General features: G+C 29.5%; 1 protein-coding gene across 3 annotated transcripts; it reads right to left on the bottom strand.

Annotated features, from left to right (window-relative positions):
• Window positions 1–5,932: 5,932 nt before the first annotated feature.
• Window positions 5,933–25,509, bottom strand: LOC107437927 (large ribosomal subunit protein mL62). Of its 3 annotated transcripts, XM_071181968.1 has the most exons (7): window positions 25,266–25,509; window positions 23,727–23,772; window positions 22,598–22,657; window positions 21,687–21,769; window positions 18,124–18,183; window positions 17,720–17,829; window positions 5,933–6,077 (listed from the first exon to the last, which is right to left on the bottom strand). In XM_071181968.1, exons 1-7 carry the CDS (start codon window positions 25,398–25,400, stop codon window positions 5,981–5,983), a joined length of 591 nt encoding a protein of 196 aa, XP_071038069.1. In that variant the 5' UTR covers window positions 25,401–25,509; the 3' UTR covers window positions 5,933–5,980. The 3 variants fall into 3 exon arrangements, with proteins under 3 accessions (XP_071038069.1, XP_042906772.1, XP_042906771.1); XM_043050838.2 differs by lacking the exons at window positions 17,720–17,829; window positions 18,124–18,183 and adding an exon at window positions 11,347–11,516 and having other exon boundaries at window positions 25,266–25,498; XM_043050837.2 differs by lacking the exons at window positions 17,720–17,829; window positions 18,124–18,183; window positions 21,687–21,769 and adding exons at window positions 11,347–11,516; window positions 22,013–22,095 and having other exon boundaries at window positions 25,266–25,491.
• Between the last annotated feature and the right edge of the window lie 273 nt (window positions 25,510–25,782).

The raw sequence follows: 25,782 nt of genomic DNA, 5'->3' as shown, positions 1-25,782 counted from the left end.
TTTCTTTTTTGCTAGTTATTAATTGTTAGCTTGTTTTCTATTTTTATTAACTGTTGGTGTTTTACATTATTATTTTTTGTGATTTCTTGTTAATTAGTTTTATAGCTAATTATTAATAGTTAGCTTATTTTTTGTTAGTTATCCTTTGTTAATTTGTTCTTAGAATTATAAATTGCATGTCTAACTTTAATGATTAGCTTTTATTTCAGTTTGAAAGTCAATATTTAGTTTGCTTTCTTTTGTTAATTAACAATTTTAATAGTCATTAAATTTTCTACATATTTCAACATTTTTTGTCCAAGACAATTTAAACTCTTCCCTCTTATTTTAAGATTGCCAGAAACAAGACAATCGCCTACAAAGATGTTCACGTGGTTAAAGCTAGAAAAAATTATAAAAAGTATATTATATATATATACTTTTCTTTAATTTAAACTGTACTCGTAATAAATATATAATATTACATATTAAATATATACTCTTTTGTTTAATTTAAACTTTACTCGTAATAAAAAAAAAGCATTATAATTTTTATTATCTCATTTCTAATATTTGGCGGCACAGTGATTCAGTGATTGAGAATCACTGAATTAACACTAGGTTTACGGGAACCGTTATTTTTACGGATTTCGACTTTTGTAAGGAAAATTGTAAAACCCGTTTGAGTTTTTATTTTATCTCTTGTAATGACTTTTAACCATTGATCGAAGTAAATATATATTAAATGCTATTTACCTCAAAAGCGTTGAAATATTGAAATTCTCTATGTGGTATACCAGGGATGCCAACTGTTCCGCTTTCTGGAATAGTTTTAATAAAGCGGTAGCAAATTATATAGTAAAATTTGTTAGAAACGTGCAGTTACGCCTACTTTTTAATAGAGTAACCAGTTGATTGATGCTTTAACTTTGCATTTTATATGATACTTAGAATTCTAGATATATAGTGATGGAAAAAATACTTAAAATGAAATATACTAAACTAAAAATATTTTAAATTTCGTTACCACTAGAAAATATTTTTTTAATAAAGCGGAGCAAGTTGGCATCTTTGAGTATACCTATTTCTACGGATATACGTCAATTTGACGCGATCATAATTTAGACAAAAGTTTAAGTAAACAAGCAATTATCACATCAATAATAAATAGGAATGTACCGACAATACTTCGATTCGTTATCTCAAATAAAACAAGTGATAAATAACTGTTGCCGATAAGCAATAATAGAAAGAACAAACGCAGAATGTCAATTGATGTCAGATTTTGAAGGTTTCAGTTGCTTAGTTCGAGTATTGAAACATAAAATACAAGAATATTTCATAAATATATATCTCATATCTTCCTTTTTTCTCTTATAGTATACATATACATTGTTTTCTAAGTGCAGAGATGCCAACTGCTCCGGACACGCGAAAATAATTTTAAAAAATGGCAAATAACAACAAATAAATTTTGGAATACCTATATAAAATAAAGATCTGAGTACCAGCCACAATTATAACGTGCGGCTTCAACTCATCCATCTGTGTGAGAGTTTTTGGTGATTCGGAGCGAAGCTCCGAGAGATGTTAGGGGTAGTTGATGTAGTGGGCTTTCAGCTCGTCGTTCACTGGTTGAGGTAAAACATCAGAGAACAGGGTTCTTTCCCTGTAGGATAGAGTTTAGAAGCAAAATCGCCTCTTCATTTTTGAGTAGCTCCTGCAGCTCCTTAATGATGGTCCTAGTGTTTTGATTTTATTGGGCACCCTATCCATACCTGCCAACTTTTAATCCCTTCCATTATCATTTTCCCCAGTGGTATTAAAATGAAATTAAAACTTCACCTTGAATTAATTAATTAAACCTTGGGATAAAAGCCGAGGAGATCTAATTTCTTTCTCACCCGCTCTTTAATGGCTTCGTGATCAATGGCTGGTTCGCGAGAGGGTCGGTAAGCCTTCCATCCGCGTCCGAATCGTTGGGTAGACATGGTGGCTCCGAGCTCAGTTACAAAATAACTTCACTCGGTGAAATCCAATGAACGAATGGTGGTGCTATCGTAAGGACTAATATGCTTTTATATATTTGTTGGAATCATTTATATGTAGGGGTGGTCAAACTCATTTATAATTATTATTATAATTCAAAAAGTTTAGCGGAATAACATGAATTTCGTTACCACTTTAAATATGGAAATAAAATCTTCCGGGAAAACCGGAAGAGTTGGCAGCTATGCATCTCTGAGCATGATCCGAAGACATGCCATCACAATTTTGATCCTCTGCAGGGGGGATGGCACTTCCGCTTCTGTAGTCCAACGACCCGCACGCGAAGTCGATCACTTTGCGGTAGAACAGTTTAACGAGGATTAATACCGCACAGCCTCATTTCCTACGCAAACTGACCGCAGCCAGTGATGCTCGACTTTGGTGATCTGCTGGGAACCGTGTCTTAACGATCAGTCCACTGCGGGACGAGGTGATCAAGAAAATTAAATTTAATTGATCATTAATGATCAATTTTTGAAAAAATCACGAATATATTTTAAAGTATAATTTTTTTCGTATGTTTTGAATTTTTTGTGCCATTCTACATTTTAAAATGCTATTTTTGCGATAAGAAATTTATTTTTCTTGATTTCTAATATTTATTTCTTATTTCTCCATCTTATTTATATCCAACGTCTCGAAAAAAATGGTCCCTTTTTTTTAAAGCAGAAAAAAAGAAAAAAAATAGAAATGTTGTTCGAATGTACTTTACGAAATCAAGTTAGTTATGTTTACTACAATATATTATTAATAAAAATAATTTTACTTTTAAACTGTGGCAACAGTTTTGCCATGAAAAATTTTCCTAAACATTTGTTGCTAAGAGAAAAATTGTTTGCATAGAGGTAAAAGTATTTCCATTATTTTAATCAATCCCTGTATATCTAGTCTAGCCCTGTGTCATTTTACAAATATAACAAGCAAAATAAAAAATGCCACTTTTTTTTGTCCAAACATTTATATTATTTATAATGCAAAATCTACTCAATTGACCTAAAGGTAATTCTCAGCCCGGGAGTATTAGATATAAACCTAATTGTTCTCACCGCTAGTTTCATGTCAATTGAATCACTATTTTATATTAGTTTTAATATATTGTTCAACTATTCATATCTATTAAGTTTACATTTATATCTATTAATACACTCCAAATAAACCATGATTTGAGCTGCTCATGCAGCAAGCTATTTTCAGCCGCCAACTGTCTTAACTTCTTTCTCTTATCCATGTCAAAAGTTCCAGTTGCCCTAGAGCGTAATTCAGATTAAGAGGTCTGGTGCCCACTAACGCGGGCAGGTACCTTATCAAACACAGATCGTCGTCGTCATTTGACCTCACCAGTCTTCTGCTTGGGTTGGCTCCATCGTTCACGGAATTACTGCCGCTCATTCTGATTCAATTCACTAATACAACTACTAACAATGCTAATCACTAACTGCTTATTTGTTAATAATTATAAATAAAAAATATAAATCATAATAAATAAATAATCTAAAATATATATATTTTCTTAGACCAATGACTTCATTTGTTTATGTTATTACCTCTCTGTGTCATCCCTGTTTAGATATGTCCTTTCTATTTTCCTTTTCCACAATATTATTTAACTGCCTAACATTAAGTTTACTAACCCAAATAATTTTAACATCAATGGCCTTTGATTCAGTTTGTAATCATATCATTTACGGAAGTGGCCTTTTTGTCCAGGTACTCCGGTGCCCCGATTACTAGTTTCCGCAACCTCACCGGTCTTCACCACAATACTAGACTCTGTCAAGAAAAAACTTTCTAGAACAGAGGTCAAAATCTATAAAGGAATGCTCGGGGCTCCCAAAGCTATAACAATACTATTAAAAGAGATTATCTATTAGTATATGATCAATCTCAACATTGAATTTCTTCAATGATGCTAAGAATAATTCGGCAGACAAATTTAATTCTATTTTCAATGTCGGCATATCAACTTAGCCCTGCCACTTCTATATAGCATCAAAACTAATGCAAAATAATATTACGATGAATGCTGGATAATATTAGTTTGCATAGAATCTAATATTAGATAATGCAGAGCAAANGGGGGGAGAACACTATTTATGTGTTCACTTACCCATTGTCATTAAGCAGTATTGAGGACAAGTGAATTTCAAAATGATCATGACTATCTGAGGAAAGAAAAATCTAGAAAATTGTCTTCTATAGTAAAAAAAAAATATTAGAGGGAAAAAAATATAGGCCAATTTTGAAAAATATAGGAAATAAAGGGAAAATAGGAGGCTTTCTTAGCTTTTTATAAAAATATAGGAAAAATAGGAAATATAGGAGGACTTCTACCCCTGGGGCTGCGTTGCAAGACCTAGGAAAGCGCCGAAAGCTCGTCCCGTGAAAGCTACCGACAATGCCACCAGATTTTTGCAGCTCTTCAAGGAGATGAAAGAACTTTTAAAGGACGAGGAGCTTATTAAGCTACTTCGCTCCTTACTTCCAGAGTCTCAAAACTGATAGCGGACTCTCAATCTCCCAGGATTTACTCTATCCTGACGTTACAGCTCACCGCTGTGAATCACTTTTTACTTTATTTCTTATAGGAACATATGACTTACAGTTATACGTCCTACCAGAATCGATGAATCAGTTGGTTGGCCCTTCGGAACAAATACTGAGATTTTCCCATATCCAGCAGCAGTAATCCGCACAAGCTTGCGTAAAATACAGCGTTTGTGTCTGCTTAAAATTGCAATTCAATTTCCATATTACTACCACTGAAGAAAATCATCCTCGAATGGATAGAAAGTTGGCAGATATGGCATTTGCTCGTAGTACTCATATTTTTTGACAAAACCCAACGAACTGAACCAAAATATGCTCCTTTCCAATCTAGCAATCAAAATATGCATCAATTCTCAAAATCAAAGACGATTTCATCTAGGTGAGCGTTACTTCACAGCTGTGCTCTGTCTATTCACTGATGCTCTGCAATGAAATATTACGTGATATACAAGGAGATTGACTTAGTTAAAAAAAAAATGGGGCGTGGTTTAAGAGTGCGCAAAACCTGGATTTTTTAAAATTAACTTAAGAAGGTAATGTTGGGTAAGTAAATGTTGCTGATTGATAACTTCTCTTCTGAGATGTCTGGAAAATGTTCCAATAAAATCATAAAATTATCAGCATCAAATTTCTAATTATTTAGTTAAATCTAGTAACGTTTCCCATTATTAAAAAGAGATTTTCAAGTTTTGTTGCGAAAATTTTACGAAGATAAACTTTAAGTAGATTTTTTTTTTCATTTATAAGTTAGGAACTTTAGTTTTACTTCAAAAAATTCTTACTTTTTCTAGCTTTAGACAGAATTTTCTGAGTTGCATAAAAAGACAATTAAAAAATTTATCAAGATTGTCGTCACTACCACCATAGCTTGTCCACACTAGCCTTATGTAGTAGGGCTAATGTAGACAAAAATAAATAAATAAACCTTATTTTTCTTTAAAAAAATTCTTACTTTTTCTAGCTTTAGACAGAATTTTCTGAATTGCATAAAAAGACAATTAAAAAATTTATCAAGATTGTCGTCACTACCATCATAGCTTGTCCACACAAGCCTTATGTAGTAGGGCTAATGTAGACAAAAATAAAAAAATAAACCTTTTCTTCTCAAAAAAAAAAAAAAATATGGAGAAACTAAGCCGCTTTTTTAAATTTAGATATAAACAAGATTGCAGCGAGACTTCTAAATTATTTCTTTAAAAAATTCTTCCCAGTTTAAGATTATATTTTTATAAAAAAACGTCCACACTAGCCCCTTTCTCCTTTACATCATTCATATTTTAAATTAAATTTCTTAAGTTAATTTTTTTTATTGAATACATTACAGCAAGGAAATAATACCTAAAATAAAAATCAATCATTCATAAAAACAAAGAAATTTATTTAATATAAACTATAGATTAGGAATTTAATATTCCATATTGTGTAAGCCTTCTTTTTTCATTCTTCTAATGGATGTACCGATTCTTTTTTCTCTGAGTCGTTCAGCTGCAGCTTTTTCCTGCCTAAAATGACACAATTTTGTTACTTTAGTTTGATAAACTTAAAACCAGTTTTGCCAGAGAATGTCGACTTTCACCGGTGAATGTCAACAATCACGTAGTCGCTTTGGTGAACGACCAAAATATTTATTATATCTGATTTGATATTAATTTATTCGCTGATATAATTATTCAATATTTTAATATCTGCTGAAGATAGATTATGAGAAAATTAATTAGTGTCCGGAGTACCAGTTAAATACATACCAGGCAATGGCACTTGACCTTAAAAAAACATCAGTTTGGGGCAGTGTTTCCCAAACTTATGACTTTTGTGTACCCTTTCTAAATTTTTCCTAACACTGTGTACCAATTAAAAGTTAAAAATCACAACTAGCTGTTGACACTACTAATTATAACTGTTAACTCTGCAAAAAATAGCCAAAAGAAAAATACGTAATCGTAAATTTTCATGACTAGCTTCGATTTTAAATAAATTTTTTTGAAATTTTCATTTGTGGCAAGATATTTTGCATAAGAACCCTGTCTGAACTGTCTCCGTACCCCTGGCGATACACGTACCACACTTTGGGAAACACTGGTGTAGGGTCTACTGGGCAGTGGCACTTAACTAGACCTAATATACATTTCAGACATTTACCAAAGTATGTGATTGTCAATATTCACTGGTGAAAGTCAACAACCACCCATTTCTGTCATTCACAGTAACATATTTTTGTCGTGTAAAATAAAATAAAAACTATGGAAAATTCGAAATTTCAATAAAATATAATATTATTAGGTGGTATATTTCTTTCATATTATCAATAGAACTGCTAAATATTTTATATTGCAGAGTAACAAGGTGCGGGGAGGTTTGCAGGCAAAAACCATTTACAGACAAAAGCAGACTTAGTTGGCAAATAATTGCATTTAAATTTCATTCAAAATTAACTGGTCCAATAATGGAATTTAGTTAGACAAGATGGAGCCCTTGAAATTCTTGAATTGGATACAAGAATCCAAAGCATTGCACCCAAATTCTTTCTTGGTCACTTTTAAAACATCTGAAGCAATGCTGAAAGTAAGTTGAAAAAGAAGGGGGGGAGCCAAAACATTTACATTTATAGCTGGTTTTTGTGAAGAGCAAAATAAGATCTTATAATTTTTAATTATAAATTATTCGTCACTACTTTATCTTGGAAGGAAAAAAAACATCCCAATATAGGTGTTTTAAATGTTAAAAGAATCTTGGTTGCAAGTTTTACGTAAAATCTACAATGAACTATTTGCCATGCATCCAATTTGTCTTCATGCCATTGCTTGATTTTAATTCTGCAACCTGAGCAGGGTTTCTAAAATTAAATTCCATACATAAAGTTAATACAATTTTAAATTTAAAAATAATTCGTCATGACATTGTGTGAATGGATGGTCAATTATATAAAGCGAAACATAGGTGGATAGCTTCCCAAGTCACTATTTCAAATTAACCTTTATGTAATAAAAAAAATAAAAAATTTAGATTTTATGCTATTTGTAGTGTATCTACCACTACAAAAATACAATTCCAATTCCTTAGTTCCTTAGTATATAACACATGTTAACTCGATTCCAAGGATGAAAGTTGACATGGTTGATAACTATTCACTTCCCACATTGGTAACCTTCGGAGGTAGTGTGAACATGCTTACCTTGACAGAAACTCCCACTTTTAAGTGAACACACCTATCTTACCACTAGCGCCCACTGTAATTTGAACAGCTCTACTTCGATGGATGGTCCACATTCAACAATTGATTTGCTACCAGTGACTGTGACATTGTCCTCTTTATGCTGTTACTTCTCAGTCTGGATCACACACAACTTATACACTCGACTGCTTCAAGTCAACACAGGCTTGACCAGAACCGTGAACTTAATAGAACTCTCACGACCAGCACTCAAAAAGTACGGTGATCTTAATACAGCTCACCCGACTTTTGACAAAACAGCAATGAATCAACTAGTGATAAAAGTTCATCAAATTCTATCACAGATATAATTCTAATAGGAGAGTACTGTAGTGTATCTACCACTACTGTTCCGTATTTGTAAGTAACGCTCTTGGCGTTGGAGCATCTCCCCTTGGCACACTGTAAATACGCCAACTTGGCAAACAGTCTATGTTTTGTACGCCATTACAGTCTACGCTCTACACCCGAAAGGGTAAACACAAATAAACTCCTTTAAATACTAAACGCTTACTTTTCAATTTACGCTACCTCCGCACAACTACAAAAATACTATTCAAATTCCCAAGTATATAAAACATGTTAACTCGATTCTATGACGGGGTACCTTTTCATAAATGAAGGTTGACATGGTCGATAACTACTCACTTCCCACACTATTGTTAAAATTTTCAAAAGTTGTATTTCTTTATGATGGTGTTATTCCTTTCAAGTCTATTGTTTTTCTTATTTTTTAAAATTTAGAATGATTTCGAGTAGAAATAAATAATAATTTCGTAAAAATGCTGGAAAAAATAAATAGGCAAATTAAATAATGACACTCCAAAGATAGCAACTCATTCTTGTCATTCGTTGATTGCTTCCATTACTTTTAATTCGATTTAAAGTTCGAAATCTGATTGTATACATAAAATTTGGAAAAAATTTTGTGAATTGGATCAAAACTTACATCTTAATACTAAAACTTTCTACTAGGATCTTTGCATCGTCACTTAAGGAAAACATCCCCAAAGGGATAAGCCAGAAATTTTCTAAGATTCATTCTGATTTTAAGAAGCTTGTTATTGTTTAGTCTTGACCAACCATCCAACAATACATCTTCTGACAACTTTTTACAATAGTTATTCATATTTATTTTTAAATTAGTTGAAAAAAAAATACCGTGCAGATGGGGGGAAAAAAGTCACCAAACTGAATAAGTTGATCTAATTTCTGAATTCTCATGTACTAGCACTAAATCCTTAAAACGTTATTCAAGGATCTAACTTGGATCTATGTGGTATGCTAATGAATTACTGCTGACGAAATAAATTATTATCCCACAATCAAAAACAAATTTTCTTTTAATATAATATTTTGATAGTTCCAAATTATGCTTAACATGCAAAAGTCTATTAACGGTAACACTTTTGGTTTGAGAAAATAGCTCTTTCAGTCACTAAGACGCATTAAACTTCTAAGACTGAATTATTAAATTTAAGACTGTTTATCGTAGGCTTTGTAGTTTTACGAATTAAAACTTTATAGTTATTAACAGAGATGCCAACTGCGCCAGATACGACAAAATACTTTAAAAAAACAGTAAAGAAACTAAATATGCACATATTCGGTTAATTTTTCGTACCTTTAAAAGATTTTGCAAGGCTTAACTGTGACAAAGAGGCGTACCACTTAAGCTTTTAAATCATTTAGAAGTAGTGGTGATTAAAAACCCTATAAATCGAATTTACTAAACCAAGAATCAATTTACATCATATACATAATACATAAAAATTTACATCATCTATATACTATTATAAGGCAGTTTTTCTTTCATTTCTTTGTTTAAATCCTAATAATAAAACATTTGTTCCACAAGTTTTGCTTTTTCTAAAAAAGAACTGTTTTTTTCCTCTTAAAAAAAAAAAAAAAGGAGATGAGGCACAAACTGGACAATATGTTATATTTATAACTGTAAAGACTTAATAACAGCAATTCATTTGTGTCAGATTGTTTTAGCTATTCTTTAGCCAGCATACTCAATGATAATTACAAGACTGGTGCAAAGTATCAATAGGAAAAAAAGCTTAAGTTTTGCAGAAATGAAAGGCATATATGATCTAACTTTATCATACAAAAAAATTTTGCATGATATTAGAAGGCTGAATTATTATTACTTTTTTTTTTTACAAAACTAGCTACAAATTGGGAATTAATTATTGATTTAAGTCTGTGTTTTTTAAGGCTCTTTCTTTATAGGAAAAAAAAAATTTTTTTTAGCCAATAATGAGGTATTTTTACAATTTCAGTGAGTTTGCAAATGTTTCAAAACAGTTAGAGTATATTCTGCCCATCTCCAGTTCGTACTTTCTACGCTGATAATGAGAATTGTGCAAAAGGTCAAAATAAAGAGAAGGAATACAGGTTTTCTTTCTTTTAGAAGTGTTTGTCACATAATTTTTTAATATCTGAAAAGCTACTTGAGCAGTGCACTGTTTGGAAATGGAATAGTATGAATAAGTTGAAAATTACTCATTGATTCGTATGATTTTTCCCAAAGAGGAAAAATATAGCAAAATTATTACTTAAAAAAAAAAAAAAAATTATTGTTAAATATATTTTAGCTTCAAGACCAGGCAATTCTTTTTAGTAATCATTATTGAAGCTTTGCATTTAGAGTATTGTTATTCACTTATAAATGGGAAAAAGTATGGATGGAAAAACATTTTTCATCTCCATCTTTACACTTGTTACTTAATGACAAAATAATAATAATAATAATAATAATAATAATTACAGGTTGTTAATAAATTATTTAATAAGGATAGAATAAGAAAGAAAGAATAGAAACATAGAGAAAGAATTATTGAACTTGTATGAACTATTTAAATAAGAATTAAACAATAAGTTTTATTTGATTAAAATTTACTTGGCAGAAGAGCATCAAAAACTTAAAGGATATTAATCTAGATTAAAAAATTATGCCAAATTATGAGTTTAATAAATATTTAAAATATTTAAACTAATTCATAATTTTGAAAATGGTTTGTCTAATAAATAATTTCCTAAAGAGTTTAGACAGAAAAACATCCTTTATCTCAATCTCTAAGGTTGTTGCTTCGCAGAAAGAAAAAAAATGTTTTTCTGCATGTAAGTACAATATAAATATTATTACAGCCTAAAAGAACATCTCAATTGAATTAAAGAATAAAATTATTAAATTTAAAATTAATTTAAATAAAAATGGAACAATAAGATTTATTCAAAAGACATTTAGCCAGATTTATAAAGGGCTAATGCCTTTTAATATTCCATGTGTAATACATCAAAGTGTAATTTTACAACAGCATTAAGAACAAAATAATAAGCATTTAAAGTGCATATCTGCGGGAAGCTTGTTATTGACAATGTCAACTGTCATAAATCAAGAGGTGATTTCACAGCGAGTCAAGTTAATATTTTTTTAAATAAAAGAATTTGAGTTTAATAATTGTACTGGTAAACACACTACACATCAACAACACTAAGTATTGAAGCAAATAATAAAAACCAAATCAACTTATATCTTTAACTTTAGTTACCTTTTCTTTTGTAATGCTAAAGTTTCCGGTAACACTTCTGGGGGAGGTTTTTCAGCTTCTCTAATATAACATCTTAATTTATCCATACAATCTGCTAAATTTAAAGTCTGCATACGAGTTTTATCTGATTTCAACACCATGAAGCCATCTTTAGTTATATTATTATGATGCTGTAAAAAAAAAAACACCTATTATTAGTTATTTTAATTCATTTGAGTATACTGTTATCAGTTTAAACTTAAGTTTCAATATATAATTAAGAGTTTTTCTGAAGATCAGCGATGAAAGTTTTGCTGGGAAAAAATTTGATCTCGTTTTTCAAATGCAAATAGCATTTTACAACACTTGCTTGCTTAAACCTAATGAGCTATGGATTTGACCAAGCAAAATTAACAGCCAATCTAATTTTCAAGAAATGTAAAAAAATGTTATAAAAACATGCATCTTCTAAAATAAATATATCCAGCAAATATTTACATTAAGTTAGCAACAAAATAAATAAATTAATAGCAGAGCAACTGTTGCAGACAAGATAGGAAGAAGAAATTATTTGCGATACTTTATATGTACAATTTCTTCTTTTTGGCACCACAGCCCAGAGCAGATCTAGGCTGTCACAATGAGCATTTTCCATGACATTCTATAAGATACTAGCGTTCACGTCGATAACTTTTAATGTTTTCTAACCCTTCTCAACATTATCAAGCCCTATCTGAATGGAATTTTGTGCCACCTGGGTGGTCACCTGCAGGGATAGCAGAACCAGGGGGAGGGGCAGAAGGAGCAAAATTCAGCAGCCTGCAGGTTTGTTATGATTTTACCCAACCTGAAAAAACCAGATGGAGTTTATGAAAAATCTCACCTGAATAAGTCATTAAAAAAACTCAAGCNCATTTGATTCCGTTTCATTAGGTTTATTATTATCAATTTTAGAGAGTAAAATATTAATCTTTACCTCTATTTCTTCGATTTCATCTTCTATATCTTGAGCAACATCTAGATTATCTTTCAGATCAATTTCTTCCGGAAGTAGCGTATATCCTTTTATCAGTTCTGATATCGATGCTTGTAGTTCCATTGCTACTTTCAGTTTCTTTTTGAGAATGATGGCAGCGGCGCTTGCATCCTGCTGCGTTGAATGTTCTTCCAAAAATTTTTGGATTTTGTTTATTTCTGTTTTAATTGCCTCACGTTGGCGATTAAGACTTGTTATTGAGTTAATTGTGCTCATATTGAGCTGGTTCTGCTCCAGGTCGCTAGGACCAAAGATGTCGGAGTGGACTGTAACGTTTGGTAATTTTTTATTGAATGAGAAAAGAAAGCTAGAAAGCTACGCTTGGCGCATTACAATCTCGCCAATGAGGGCGCGGACAGAATGTAAGAAGGACATTTTTTTTTCTTCAGGAAAATTATGTGATAAAAATAATTAAAGGTAAATTTTTACTGTGCAAACAAAAATCCTAATTGCATTTTCTTGAAATCAAGTATATGTACAAAATAACTTAAAAAGCATTTATTGTTTGGAAAGCTCAGTTTAGAAATACAGCATGAACATAATAAATTTTTTTAAAAAAACAAGTGTTTTAAATTTTCTTTTTGATTTAGAAAACTTATTTTTGAAGAAAACATATCCTAATATAGAACTTTTTGTTTTTTTCTTGCAGGTAAGTACAAGGCAATGTTTCAAATATTTTACATTTATATACTTTTTCACCAGCTTTTTATTTTGAACGAAAGCACAAATGTGAATTTTAATATCTAATAATATATTTAATATAGAATTTTAATATTGTGCCTTAATATAAATTATTCATAAGCTAAATAAAGGACTGCCACATTAATTTTTTTATGAAACCTGTGGAGTTTCTACAGTTTGAAAGTTTGATTGAGATTGGTTCGATGAGAAAAGAAAAGATATTTGCGTGATCAACTAGAACGTTGTTAAATTTTCTTTAAAGCCACTTTAATTGTAGAATTTAAAATTTAGTTGACAAAGGCTAACGAGAACTTGTTTTGCCTACCAATAGTAAAAATTACGCATGGTTAACACTCCTTGAAAAGAGGATTGTAATCTAGTTTTGAAATGAGCGTACGAAAGTAAACTCCTGATATTTTTATTTTATATGCTGAAGTATCATATGAATTGGTATAGGGTAAATCTTCTATATTCCACATGTTTTTCGAAGTAAAAACGAAATTATTTTATTTCCAAACGAGGCATCGGGTACAAAAGCGTATTGTTGAAGTTATTTACAGAAAAGCTTCCACTAGAATGCCCTCTCATAAAAGTCGTTATTTCAATTTAAGTTGAATACCCCATTATAAATATTTTTGAAAACCATTTGCTGGCTTATGCTGCTTGAGTGTTTTCCCAGGTTAGCCTTAAATTTTGTTTTATGCTGCATTTTAAATTGATAAGTTTATCTTGAATATTATTGGATTATTTTTTTGTCATACTGTTTTACTTGACTAAAACTAAAACTGTCAAACTATATTCGCTTTAACTCCACGCTTTAAAAAGTGAAGAATATTATTTTACAAGCAGGGAGTATTCAAGGAATACATTAAAAATACACCAAAACGATCAGTTATTTTTGCGGGGTAGAAAAAACATGTCACTTTGTTTATCCGTGTGTACAGTAATACATAACACATAAGTGTGAACAATAGAATCTTTGCGATAATAAACACAACCATCAAAAATCATGAAAACTGATATATGAATTATTGAATAACAACTCTTTTCCCTTATTAATCCTTTAATGGGCCCTTTATTTCTAGTAAAGGTAAATTAAAGTATTTTTGGAATTGAAATTGCTTCAAGAACAGTAATTGATATAAAAAAATTAAAAAAACTCATTTAGTTTATAAAAATGCCATTTTGCCATTTTTCTTGTTTTAATGTCTTAGTTGGAAAAAAATAAAGATTATTATAAAGTAAAACTGGCAACTACATTCGTGAATATTATATTTCAGCGGCTAGATCAGCTCTGCAAAATCCTGATTTCTTCGAAGGTGACATAGCTGGTATTGATGGACCCTTCGTAAGTATTATTATTGTGGAAAAATGAAATTTTTTAACAGCGAGAAAATAACTTCATTTATTAAATATACAATAAAGAAAACGAAGTAAAAAAATAAAAATATGACCACCGAAGCCAACGTCTTCAGGGGATACAGGGCTCGGAAGCCATAAAAGAAAACCTTTTCCATTGAGAGAAAGGACAAATGCCAAAATTAACTCTCTGAGTACCCCGGTTACTGGTTTGGTAGAAGTCCAGGAAAAAATACATGAAATAAATAAAACCAATTCAGAAAAGAAATTCGAACAAAATCTTGAGAAAATAAAAAATCACATTAAACAGGTCAAACAGCTATTTCACAAACAAACCAAATGAGAAGGAAATACTTAAAACAAAAGAAAACAAAGTCCTCTATTAAAATGCGTAGAATGAAAAAAAAGAGAAGTAAAAGAAAAGATTACGTAAGAAATTAATATAATGCTTAAGACTGTTTATCATAGGCTCTGTAGTTTTATGAATTAAAGCTTTATAGTCATTACAGAGATGCCAACTGCTCCGGATACGACAAAATAATTTAAGAAACGGTGAAGGAACTAAATTTGCACATTTTTGGTTAATTTTTCGAACCTTTAAAAGGCTTTGCACGGCTTAACTGTGACAAAGAGGCGTACCACTTAAATTTCAAAATCATTTAGAAGTAGTGGTGATTAAAAACTCTATAAATCGAATTTACTAAACCAAGAATCAAACATTGAAAGACTAGAAAATATTTATCTGCTGTCCGGAGCAAGATGGCATCTCTGTATTAACCCATTATTGTCCAGCTAAAGTACTAAATAAAATAAAAAATAGTAATAAATATTGGTTTTAAGAAGTGGATTTTTCTTTTTGTTACCTAATAAACATTGTGTTTTTACTCAGATCCAAACATAAAAATTTACATCATTTATATACTATTATAAGCCAGTTTTTCTTTCATTTCTTCGTTTAAATTCTAATAATAAAACATTTGTGCTACAAGTTTTGCTTTTTCTAAAAAAGAACTGTTTTTTTTTCTTTTAAAAAAAAGGAGATGAGGCACAAACTGGTCAATATGTTATATTTATGACTGCAAAGAGTTAATAACAGCAATTCATTTGTGTCAGATTGTTTTATCTATTTTTTAGCCAGCACACTCAATGATAATTACAAGAATGGTGCGAAGTGTCAATAGGAAAAAAAGCTTAAGTTTTGCAGAAATGAAAGGCAATTATGATCTAACTTTATCATACAAAAAATTTTGCATGATATTAGAAGGCTGAATTATTATTACTTTTTTTTCACAAAACTGGCCGCAAATTGGGAATTAATTATTGATTTAAGTCTGTGTTTTTTAAGGCTCTTTCTCTATAGGAAAATTTTTTTTTGTTTAGCCGGTAATGAGGTATTTTTATAATTTCAGTGAGTTTGCAAATGTTTCATAACAGTTAGAGTATATTCTGCCCATCTCCAGTCCGTACTTTTTACACTGATAATGAGAATTATGCAAAAAGTCAACATGAAGAGAAAGAATACAGGTTTTCTTTCTTTTAAAAGTGTTTGTCACATAATTTTTTAATATCAAAAAAGCTACTTGAGCAGTGCACTGTTTGGAAATGGAGTAGTATGAATAAGTTGAAAATTACGCACTGATTTGTATGATTTTTCCCAAAGAGCAAAATTATTACTTTTTTTTAAAAAGAAAATTTTTTTAATAATTGTTAAATATATTTCAGCTTCAAGACCAGGCAATTCTTCTTAGTAATCATTATTGAAGCTTTGCATTCAGAGTATTGTTATTCCCTTATATATGTGAAAAAATATGGATGGAAAAACATCCTTCATCTCCATCTACACTTGTTACTTTATGACAAAAAAAAATAATAATAATAATTACAGGTTAATAAATTATTTAATAAGGATAGAATAAGAAAGAATCAATAGAAACATAGAATAAGAACTATTGAACTTTTATGAACTATTTAAATAAGAATTAAACAATAAATTTTATTTGATAAAAATTTACTTCGCAGAAAAGCATCAAAAACTTAAAGGATATTAATCTAGATTCAAAAATGATGCCAAATTATGAGTTTAATAATTATTTAAACTAATTTATAATTTTGAAATTGGGTTGTCAAATAAATAATTTCCTAAAGAGTTTAAAAAGAAAAACATCCTTTATCTCAATCTCTAAGGTTGTTGCTTAGCAGAAAGAAAAAAAATGTTTTTCTGCATGTAAGTACAATATAAATATTATTACAGTGAAAAAGAACATCTCAATAGAATTAAAGAATAAAATTATTAAATTTATAATAAATTCAAATGAAAATGGAACAATAAGATTTATTCAAAAGACATTTAGTCAGATTTATGAATGAAGGGCTAATGCCTTTTAATATTCCATGCGTAATGCATCAAAGTGTAATTTTGCAACAGCATTAAGAACAAAATCATAAGCATTTAAAGTGCATATCTGCGGGAAGCTTGTTATTGACAATGTCAATTGTCATGGATCAAGAGGTGACTTCACAGTGAGTCAAGTTTGATACTTGATTTGATAGCTCGGTACTTGCTTGTGGTAGCTCGGTATTTGGCGCGAAGCGCCAATTCATTGATACTGGTTTGCCATATGCTCTCAGGTCAAAAGGAATATTAAAACTTATATTATTACAAGGGATAGGGGGAATTCCCCCATCGATAAATACATATAAAGAAGCAAGTATAGGACAAGGAAAAAAGAATTATCAAATGGATATAATAACATAAGTTGAAGGTGCATTATTAAAATAAGATATGTATGTCATACCTGCCAACTTTCATTCTTTCCGAGAATGGATTTTCAGAGTGGTTGTAAAACAATAAACGAAAAACAATCTGACTCAATAATATATTTATATTTTGATCCCGTTGAAATTCGCTTGCGCAAAGATTATTACGCTTTCATATATTTATTGTAATTATTTATATGTGGTGGTGGTCAAACTCATTTATAATTATCATTATAATTCAAAAAGTTAATTGGAATAACCTGAGTATTGCTACCACTTCAAATATGAAAATAAAATCTTCGGGAAAATCCGGAAGAGTTGGCAGGTATTGTATGTAAATAATATTTACAAAATTATATACATGTTTAAGTCACACTAACGGATGATTAAAGTTGGTGTAGGGCTCTGCTACTACAGTGAATTGTTGGTCAAGGTAATTTTTTTTATATAAAAGAATTTGAGTTTAATAATTTTACTGGTAGACACACTACACATCAACAACACTATGTATTGAAGCAAATAATAAAAACAAAATTAACTCATATCTTTAACTTTAGTTACCTTTTCTTTTGTAATGCTAAAGTTTCCGGTAACACTTCTGGAGGAGGTTTTTCAGCTTCTATAATATAACATCTTAACTTATCCATACAATCTGCTAAATTTAAAGTCTGTGTGGTGATGGGTTCGTCGCTCATCGTAAAATCAAGTTTATTTCATATTGTTATCTGTTTGTCTTTAATCAATTGTGTTTTTACTTATTTTTGAAGTGAACTGAAATAAGAGTTCTGACGTCATATTCTTAGAATTGTATAAATACCAGCACGCACATGACAGCCTGTCAGTATTTTCTCCCATCACCTGCTGTGATGAGGTTTCTTGTAATTCAAACCAACTTGTATATAAATGTAAATATGTAGAATAAAATTTTAGTATCTCGAAGGAGCTATCTTCGCTTACTTCATCTGCATACGAGTTTTATCGGATTTCAACACCATGAAGCCATTTTTAATTATATTATTATGATGCTGTAAAAAAAAAAAAAAAAGAACACAGTTATTATTAGTTATTTTAATTCATTTGAGTATACTGTTATCAATTTAAACTTAAGTTTCAATTTATAATTATGAGTTTTTCTGAAGATCAGCGATGAAAGTTTTGTTGGAAAAAAATTTTATCTTGTTTTTAAAATGCAAATAGCATTTTACAACACTTGCTAGCTTAAACCTAATGAGCAATGGTTTTGACCAAACAAAATTAACAGCTATTCTAATTTTCAAGAAATGTAAAAAAATTTTATAAAAACATGCATCTTCTAAAATAAATATATCCAGCAAATATTTACATTAAGTTAGCAACAAAATAAATAAATAAATAGCAGAGCAACTGTTGCAGACAAGATAGGAAGAAGAAATTATTTGCGATATTTTACTTGTGCAATTTCTTCTTTTTGGCACCACAGCCCAGAGCAGATCTAGGCTTTCACAATGAGTATTTTCCATGACATTCTATAAGATACTTGCGTTCAAGTCGATAACTTTTAATGTTTTCTAACCCTTCTCAACATTATCAAGCCCAATCTGAATGGAATTTTGTGCCACCTGGGTGGTCACCTGCAGGGATAGCAGAATCAGAGGGAGGGAAAGAAGGAGCAAAATTCAGCAGCCTGCAGGTTTGTTATGATTTTACCCAACCTGAAAAAATCAGGTGGAGTTTTTGAAAAATCTCGCCTGAGAAAGCCATTAAAAAAACTCAAGCAGGCTTTTACAAAATTGCATTTAATTATTAACTAATTAGCTCTACTAAATATTAAGTTGATAATCAAATAAAATACAATATCCACACATTGAAATGCTTATATTTAAATTAATACCATATTCTGCTGTTCTTTAAAAGTTTCAATCAACTCTCTTAAAAACATATTTAATTAGAAATCACGAATAATGTACAGAAGTATTTTCCCAAAAATTTGAGATACTAATTCACAACACAATTGTTATAACAGATAATAATTGTTTATATATTACAAGATCCAAATTGTAATGAAAATTTTATTTTAAGAATTGTTAAAAAAATTCTTGTTTTAATAGGATACAATACATAACGTTTTTAGAATCGCAATTCAATGAAATGGGAAAATTGTTTATAAAAATATACATCTTCTCAGACCTGTAAGTCTTGTTTCATGCTGCTTCAAATTATTATTTTCATTTTAAATACAGATAAATTAAATAAAATTAAGGATATGTAGTAATACAGCAAAATTTTACTCCAAGACTATAAAGAATTTTAAAAATATGATGAAAAGAACCAAAGAATTTTTAAAAATCTCAATAATTAGAACACCCCCAAAAAAGTCCAATGGGTAGGGGTTTATTTTTCAACGCTGGTATTCTATTTTGGAAATGTTTACTCAATTTCCAGTTTCTTTCCACAGCCATTGAAGATTACTGGATCAGATCAGTATTTTATACATAATATTGATTTTCTATTATTCAAGGTTGCCGCTCAAATCTGGAAAAATAATTTCCTGTACATACAAGACATTAAGAGGAAAAACACGACCACTGTGCTCTTGTATGAGCTGCATTTTGCTAGCTATGCAATAATTATAATTGCTGGAAAAATTTAAGGGGAAAAAAGGAATAGCTGAACATACTTAAATAATGCTATAGTAAACGAAATAGTTTACTTTGGTTGGAATATCATCCTTAAATATCCCATAGATTATGTATTGAGAGGTTACCGTGTTTTAAAAGACGAAAATAAGAAACAGAATTTCTTTTATTTTCTCAGTTTGTAAAGAAAAATTTAAATTCACTGCATCTTCTCTGTTATTTTAGATAATTTTAATATTCTCTGTATTTTCCAGGTATTCCTTTGTTCTCCCTGTGGAGTGGCAACCCTGTTATTGATGAATTGTGATCGTAATTAGTTTTTAAATGCGTTTGTTTTACATCATAAAGCATCATTTCATTTTCAGTGGTTTTGTTTTCTTTTTTCTGTACAATGAAATCCAGGTTTTTATTTTAAAAAATACACTGCATACCAATCAAAAACTAAATTACATGATTCAATAAACTTTTCCTTTAAAATACATTTTATAATTTGCCGATCAGGTGGCCGAGTGGTTAGCGTGCCTGATTGCAGGTTCGAATCCCGCTCAGGGCATGGATGTTTCTTTCTCTCTCTGTGTTCTATGTCCTTTCTCCTTTGTGTGAATGTGACCCGCCCTATAAACTGGTTTGTGGTTGTGTGACGCGCGGGCGACGCTGCTTCGCCACAGGTGCCTACTGGGTAACGAGAAGAGAGAAGCAGTCCTGGCATATGAGGCCAATGGGACAATACATCCCAAGTGCCCGCCATTAAAAAAAATATATAATTCATAATTTTAATTTTTCAAGGGGTTAAAAAAAATCGGATATAAATAAATTCAAAATCAAGTTCACTAAAATATTCTTGTTAAATTATTGAATTGATATTAATATGTATCATAAAAAACATTTTTTCAAAATCTAAAATTTCAAGTTAATAAAAAGTTGTCACAATGTTCACAAGCACACACAAAAAAGTTTTTCAATCAGATTTTAAAAAATATTCAGGAGATAAATAATTAAAAGTAAGAAAGGAAACTTTTTAAGGAAAGAAAAGTATGACAGAAAAAATTAATAAAAAGCAATGTTTATAAGCAAAACCCCTTCTCTGCCTGATTTCTTTCTTAAATTTCCAAAAAAGAGCTTTTTTTTTATTGCTGAAAATTAATAAATGTTCTATCCTAAATCGGAAATGCTAAATATTTTTGACAAGTAGTCCTGCTTGACCAATTGGTCATGAAATATGTGACGTCCTGTCCACTGATCACCAGTTTTCTCTGCAATGCACCCAAGTTTTATATTAAAAAAATACACTCTGATAACATATTTGTTAACTCTTTTGTTTTAACCTGTTAAAGATCAATATTTGTGTGAAATAATTATTAAAATTAGGTAAAAAAATATCTTGGAAAAGAATTTTAATACTGATGAAATGCAATTATGCAATTAATTAATTAATGCAATCAATTAATTAATGCAATTAATTAATACTAATGATTAATTTTAATACCAATGAAATTATTTTAATGCTAATGAAAGCAAAATTACAGAAAGTACAAAATGATTATGATTTTAATTCAAGGTGGGAAATCTCACTGCGAAAATTGTAAAGAAAGTGGGGTTAGTTGCACCATTTCCAAGCAATATTCAGAAATACAAAAATAATTGTGTGATTTAAAGAGAAATGTAAGAAGTGGCGATTTTAATGACAAAATTTTTCTCATCCTCTCATGACATGCGATGCCAACCATATGGGCACAAAAAAACGCCAGATGTATGAGATGTGATGCCGACAGAGGAGGATTTAACTCTTAAATTATACAAAAAAATTATAAATTTTATTGGCTGACTACATAATTGTTCCCAAAATGCATAAAGATTCACACAAAAAAATTTTTTAAATTATTAATAAATAATAAATAAAAATTAAAAATTACCAGTTTCAAAAGTTTTTCTCTTGCTATTTCTGGTATCCATGATGCTGTTGCTACATGAAATCGCACTTCAACTTTTGTATTATCTAAAAAATGATAATTATGTACTAATATAACAATAAAAGCTTAATGTATCACCAGTAAAAAGAAATGAGGAGTGTGTAGTCATAAAAATAAGCTTGTATGCAACCAAAACTTCATTTAGAAACTATAAAAACTATCATAAATATNTATTGGCTGACTACAAAATTGTTCTCAAAATGCATAAAGATTCACACAAAAAAATTTATTAAATTATTAATAAATAATAAATAAAAATTAAAAATTACCAGTTTCAAAAGTTTTTCTCTTGCTATTTCTGGTATCCATGATGCTGTTGCTACATGAAATCGCACTTCAACTTTTGTATTATCTAAAAAATGATAATTATGTACTAATATAACAATAAAAGCTTAATGTATCACCAGTAAAAAGAAATGAGGAGTGTGTAGTCATAAAAATAAGCTTGTATGCAACCAAAACTTCATTTAGAAACTATAAAAACTATCATAAATATCAACCTTTATTCATAATAATCAATTAATTTACTGAATAACCTTAAATTAGTGATGGCTTAAATTAAACTTCAGATAAAACAATCAGGTGACGAGTGAAACTGGAAAATAATATCAAGTCTATAACAGAAATATTAGCAGCAATAGACAAATTGATAACAATTTATCCATAAATACTAAATAAATATATTGAAAGCTTTTTGAAAAACTTTGTTATATTGATTTATGTATTTTTATTTCTAGAAAAAACAATTACTTTGGTTAATGTATTATTATTATTACAGAAGCATTTTGGAACTAGTAATTAAACATGAAAATTGTTATTAAAAGTAAATCATATGATAAAAATCAAAAACTTACTTTTATTTACATTTTGTCCACCAGGACCACTACTTTTTGAATAGGTTATTTGGAGTTTTTCTGAAAAGTAAAAGAAAGATTATTTAAATAAACAAAATTACCTTCTTAATATATTTCAGAGAGAGAAATTTTTGACTCTTCATTCAAAATGCACAAGAACTTAAATCAATAAACATAGGACACTTGTAAAAATTAATGTTTACCTAGTTTAAATGTACCACATTTTTAACAAATATAAACCTTTTTTTTTAAAATTAAATGTAAACTAAATCACTCTGAAAAAAAAAAGCAAATTACAACCAATTTTAAAATTCAGCACTGGATCAGAATGAAACAGGAATTAATATCAGAAAGTTTAAAATTGTTAAAATATTATGCATTTGGGAAAATATATTTTAAATAGATGTAACAAGGATAGTAACTAGTATATTTACTTTTTATTTTTCTGTGTACCTAATATTATATAGATTAAGTACATTGATATATAATTCTATTGATTATTGCATTGCTCAATTTTGTTGAATACTATTCAACGAGGCAAGCTTAATATCACACCAACTTACAGAAAAATTAATAAACCAGTTCAAAAAATTTTTCCTGGATGAACAACTATAAGATTTCATACATTCATTTATGAATATTATTTCCAAAATCAATTTTTTTTTTATTCATTTGGACCCTGGCTCTTCACAAAACATTGATATATGCCATTTGATCCATTAAATAAAAATCACCAAAGGCAGTTTTGTGCCTCTGTAGCCATTTTAACTATTGACATAAAAAAACCTTAATGTAAAGCCTTACAGTGGTGATACTCATCTCAATTGGACCTCCTGTATTAAAAATTATACTTTATAAAATTTTCAAGGGATCAAAATTTTTTTAACTTAACAGGCTATCAAGAGATGCTACAGCAGATAAAAGATTTAATGCGAGAGGAAAACGATAGTTGAGTAAATATTAATTTCAAAAATAAAACTAATTTTGATCTAAAAAAAATGGACTAAAGCAAAGAATACAATTTCGATCAATCCCCAAAATATTAAATTCTGAAATAACATCGATAAATTATATGTTTAGAAAAGTAAAATTTTATTAATAATAACCTAAAATGTTCAAAAATACTAACCTATTGGTACAAAACCTGAGAATTTGTCCTCACTAGATTTTATTTCCTGGAAGAAAAAAAAAAAGAATGTAGTACACAAAAATCAAAATAAAAAATTACAATAAAGTATTGGCTCGTATTATAAATATAATGCTATAAAACTTCTATAAATGTTAACATGAAAGTTTTAGTATTTTCCTAAAGCGAGAAAAATTTCCGCAACGTGATCTGCGGCAAAATAATAAATAAGTTTTGGATACTTCTATCTAGGAATACCTACCCAAAGAGTATAAAACCTAGTTCTCTTCGACAAACCTCTACACATTTTTTTTATTACTTAAGGAATTTTACTAGATTCCAGAAAACATTTTACACGATAAAAACTAACATATATATATACAAGGAAGGAGAAAAATTTATTAAACAAAATAAATTACAACAATTTAAAGCAAAAAACAAGTAATAGAACTGTCAACACACAAATTTGAAGTTTCAACACCTGCAAAAAAATATATAAATAAAAAAAACTCATATTTTTAAGCTTCATAGAATTTTTTAAAATTATTATTTCTTAATTTTAGCTTTTATGGTGAAAATTTAATAAATTCAGAAAAAAAATATGTTTTATTAATATAGTTACTTTAAAAGAAGTGGGGGGCGGGGGAAACAAACTGTGAAAAGTAAATTTTACAATAATAAAAAGGATCATTAAACACAAATAAAATAAAAATGTTTTCATAATGTCATTATTTGGCATATTTTTTTAGCATTTAAAATATAAAAAAAAGAGAGAGAATGCTTTCTCCATTACAAGGAAAGTATAAAAAATTTCACATGGCTCTTGAAAGTTTATTTTGTCATTCACATTTAAGAAGAATTTTTCTCAGTTTATTTATTTATCTGGACTAGTACCGCAATAGTTTTAACTTTTTTAAAGATAAGTAGAAGCTTGTCATAGTGTTGCCGCCAATATCCACAGAATAATATAACCACAGAAGGGAGAATTCCATATTTTGATCTATGGCACAATAATCGCCAAGTCTTGCCATGTTCCCTGCAGCGACCTGCGACAAATATCACAGAAAGGGATCAACTCGAATGGTATAACTTGTAGCCAAACATCTACATTTTTTTAAAACTTTTCCAGTTTAAAATCAGTTTGGAGCCTTTGCAATTGTAGTTGGCATGGCAGATCACGGAAATATCCCCGGCAAGGATACGGAAATCCCCTTATATACCTAATTTCAGAAATTTCGAGATTTTTAAAGCTTTAGAAAACAGTATTTTTCTCAGTTTTATAAAAATAAAGTAATAGTCAAAACAAATTGACAGATTTTAAGGTTTTATTATGAGGCAATACCAGTAACATTACTCAAATAAGTTAAAAATAATAATAATTGAAAAATGTTGATTGAACTAATAATAATTAAAATTTAAACAAACAGACAAACTTTCCTATATAACAAGCCCCCTCATCAGTAAATAAATTTCATATCAAGCATATTAAATTCGAATAATCAACATAAATAAAGCGGATAAACTTTTGAGGAATTTTTTTACCTTGGGTTTGGACAGATTCAATGAGCTTTCTGGATAAATTTTATCCAGTGAATACTCGCTTTTAAAGCCTCGGAACAGCAAAGGATTTATAGAACTTGAAACTCTAAGTCGCGAAAGTAGGCCGCTTACTAACATGTTTGAAAAATTACTTTAAAATAGGTGTCTAATTATAAGAAATCTGAATGAAAGAAATATATATAAACACAAACAAACTTGCAATCGATATAGTTACTGGTTTCTGCCCGGCTAAAGGTGGTTTCGGTCGAATTTGAGCAATAAAAAGGGAAAATTTTCAAAGTTAGATGTTAAGGCGTAAACTTTGGCATTAAAATGAAACTTATTTTCTTAAATTTCTCTATTTTCAGCAATGCAGTCAGTAAAAGATAACGTTAAAGGCTGTTCAATTCTTTCAATTAATATTTTGTTTATATTTATATTGCTGCATTATTTGATCAGAAAGAAAACAAAAACTGTCGATGTGTGATAAATGTAGAATGTGTGTTCAAAAACACTCATA

This window comes from Parasteatoda tepidariorum, chromosome 6 (genome assembly GCF_043381705.1).
Source record: "Parasteatoda tepidariorum isolate YZ-2023 chromosome 6, CAS_Ptep_4.0, whole genome shotgun sequence".
Lineage (NCBI taxonomy): Eukaryota > Metazoa > Arthropoda > Arachnida > Araneae > Theridiidae > Parasteatoda > Parasteatoda tepidariorum.
The sequence above is the reverse complement of the archived record's forward strand: the minus strand, read 5'-3'. Positions and strand labels throughout refer to the sequence as shown.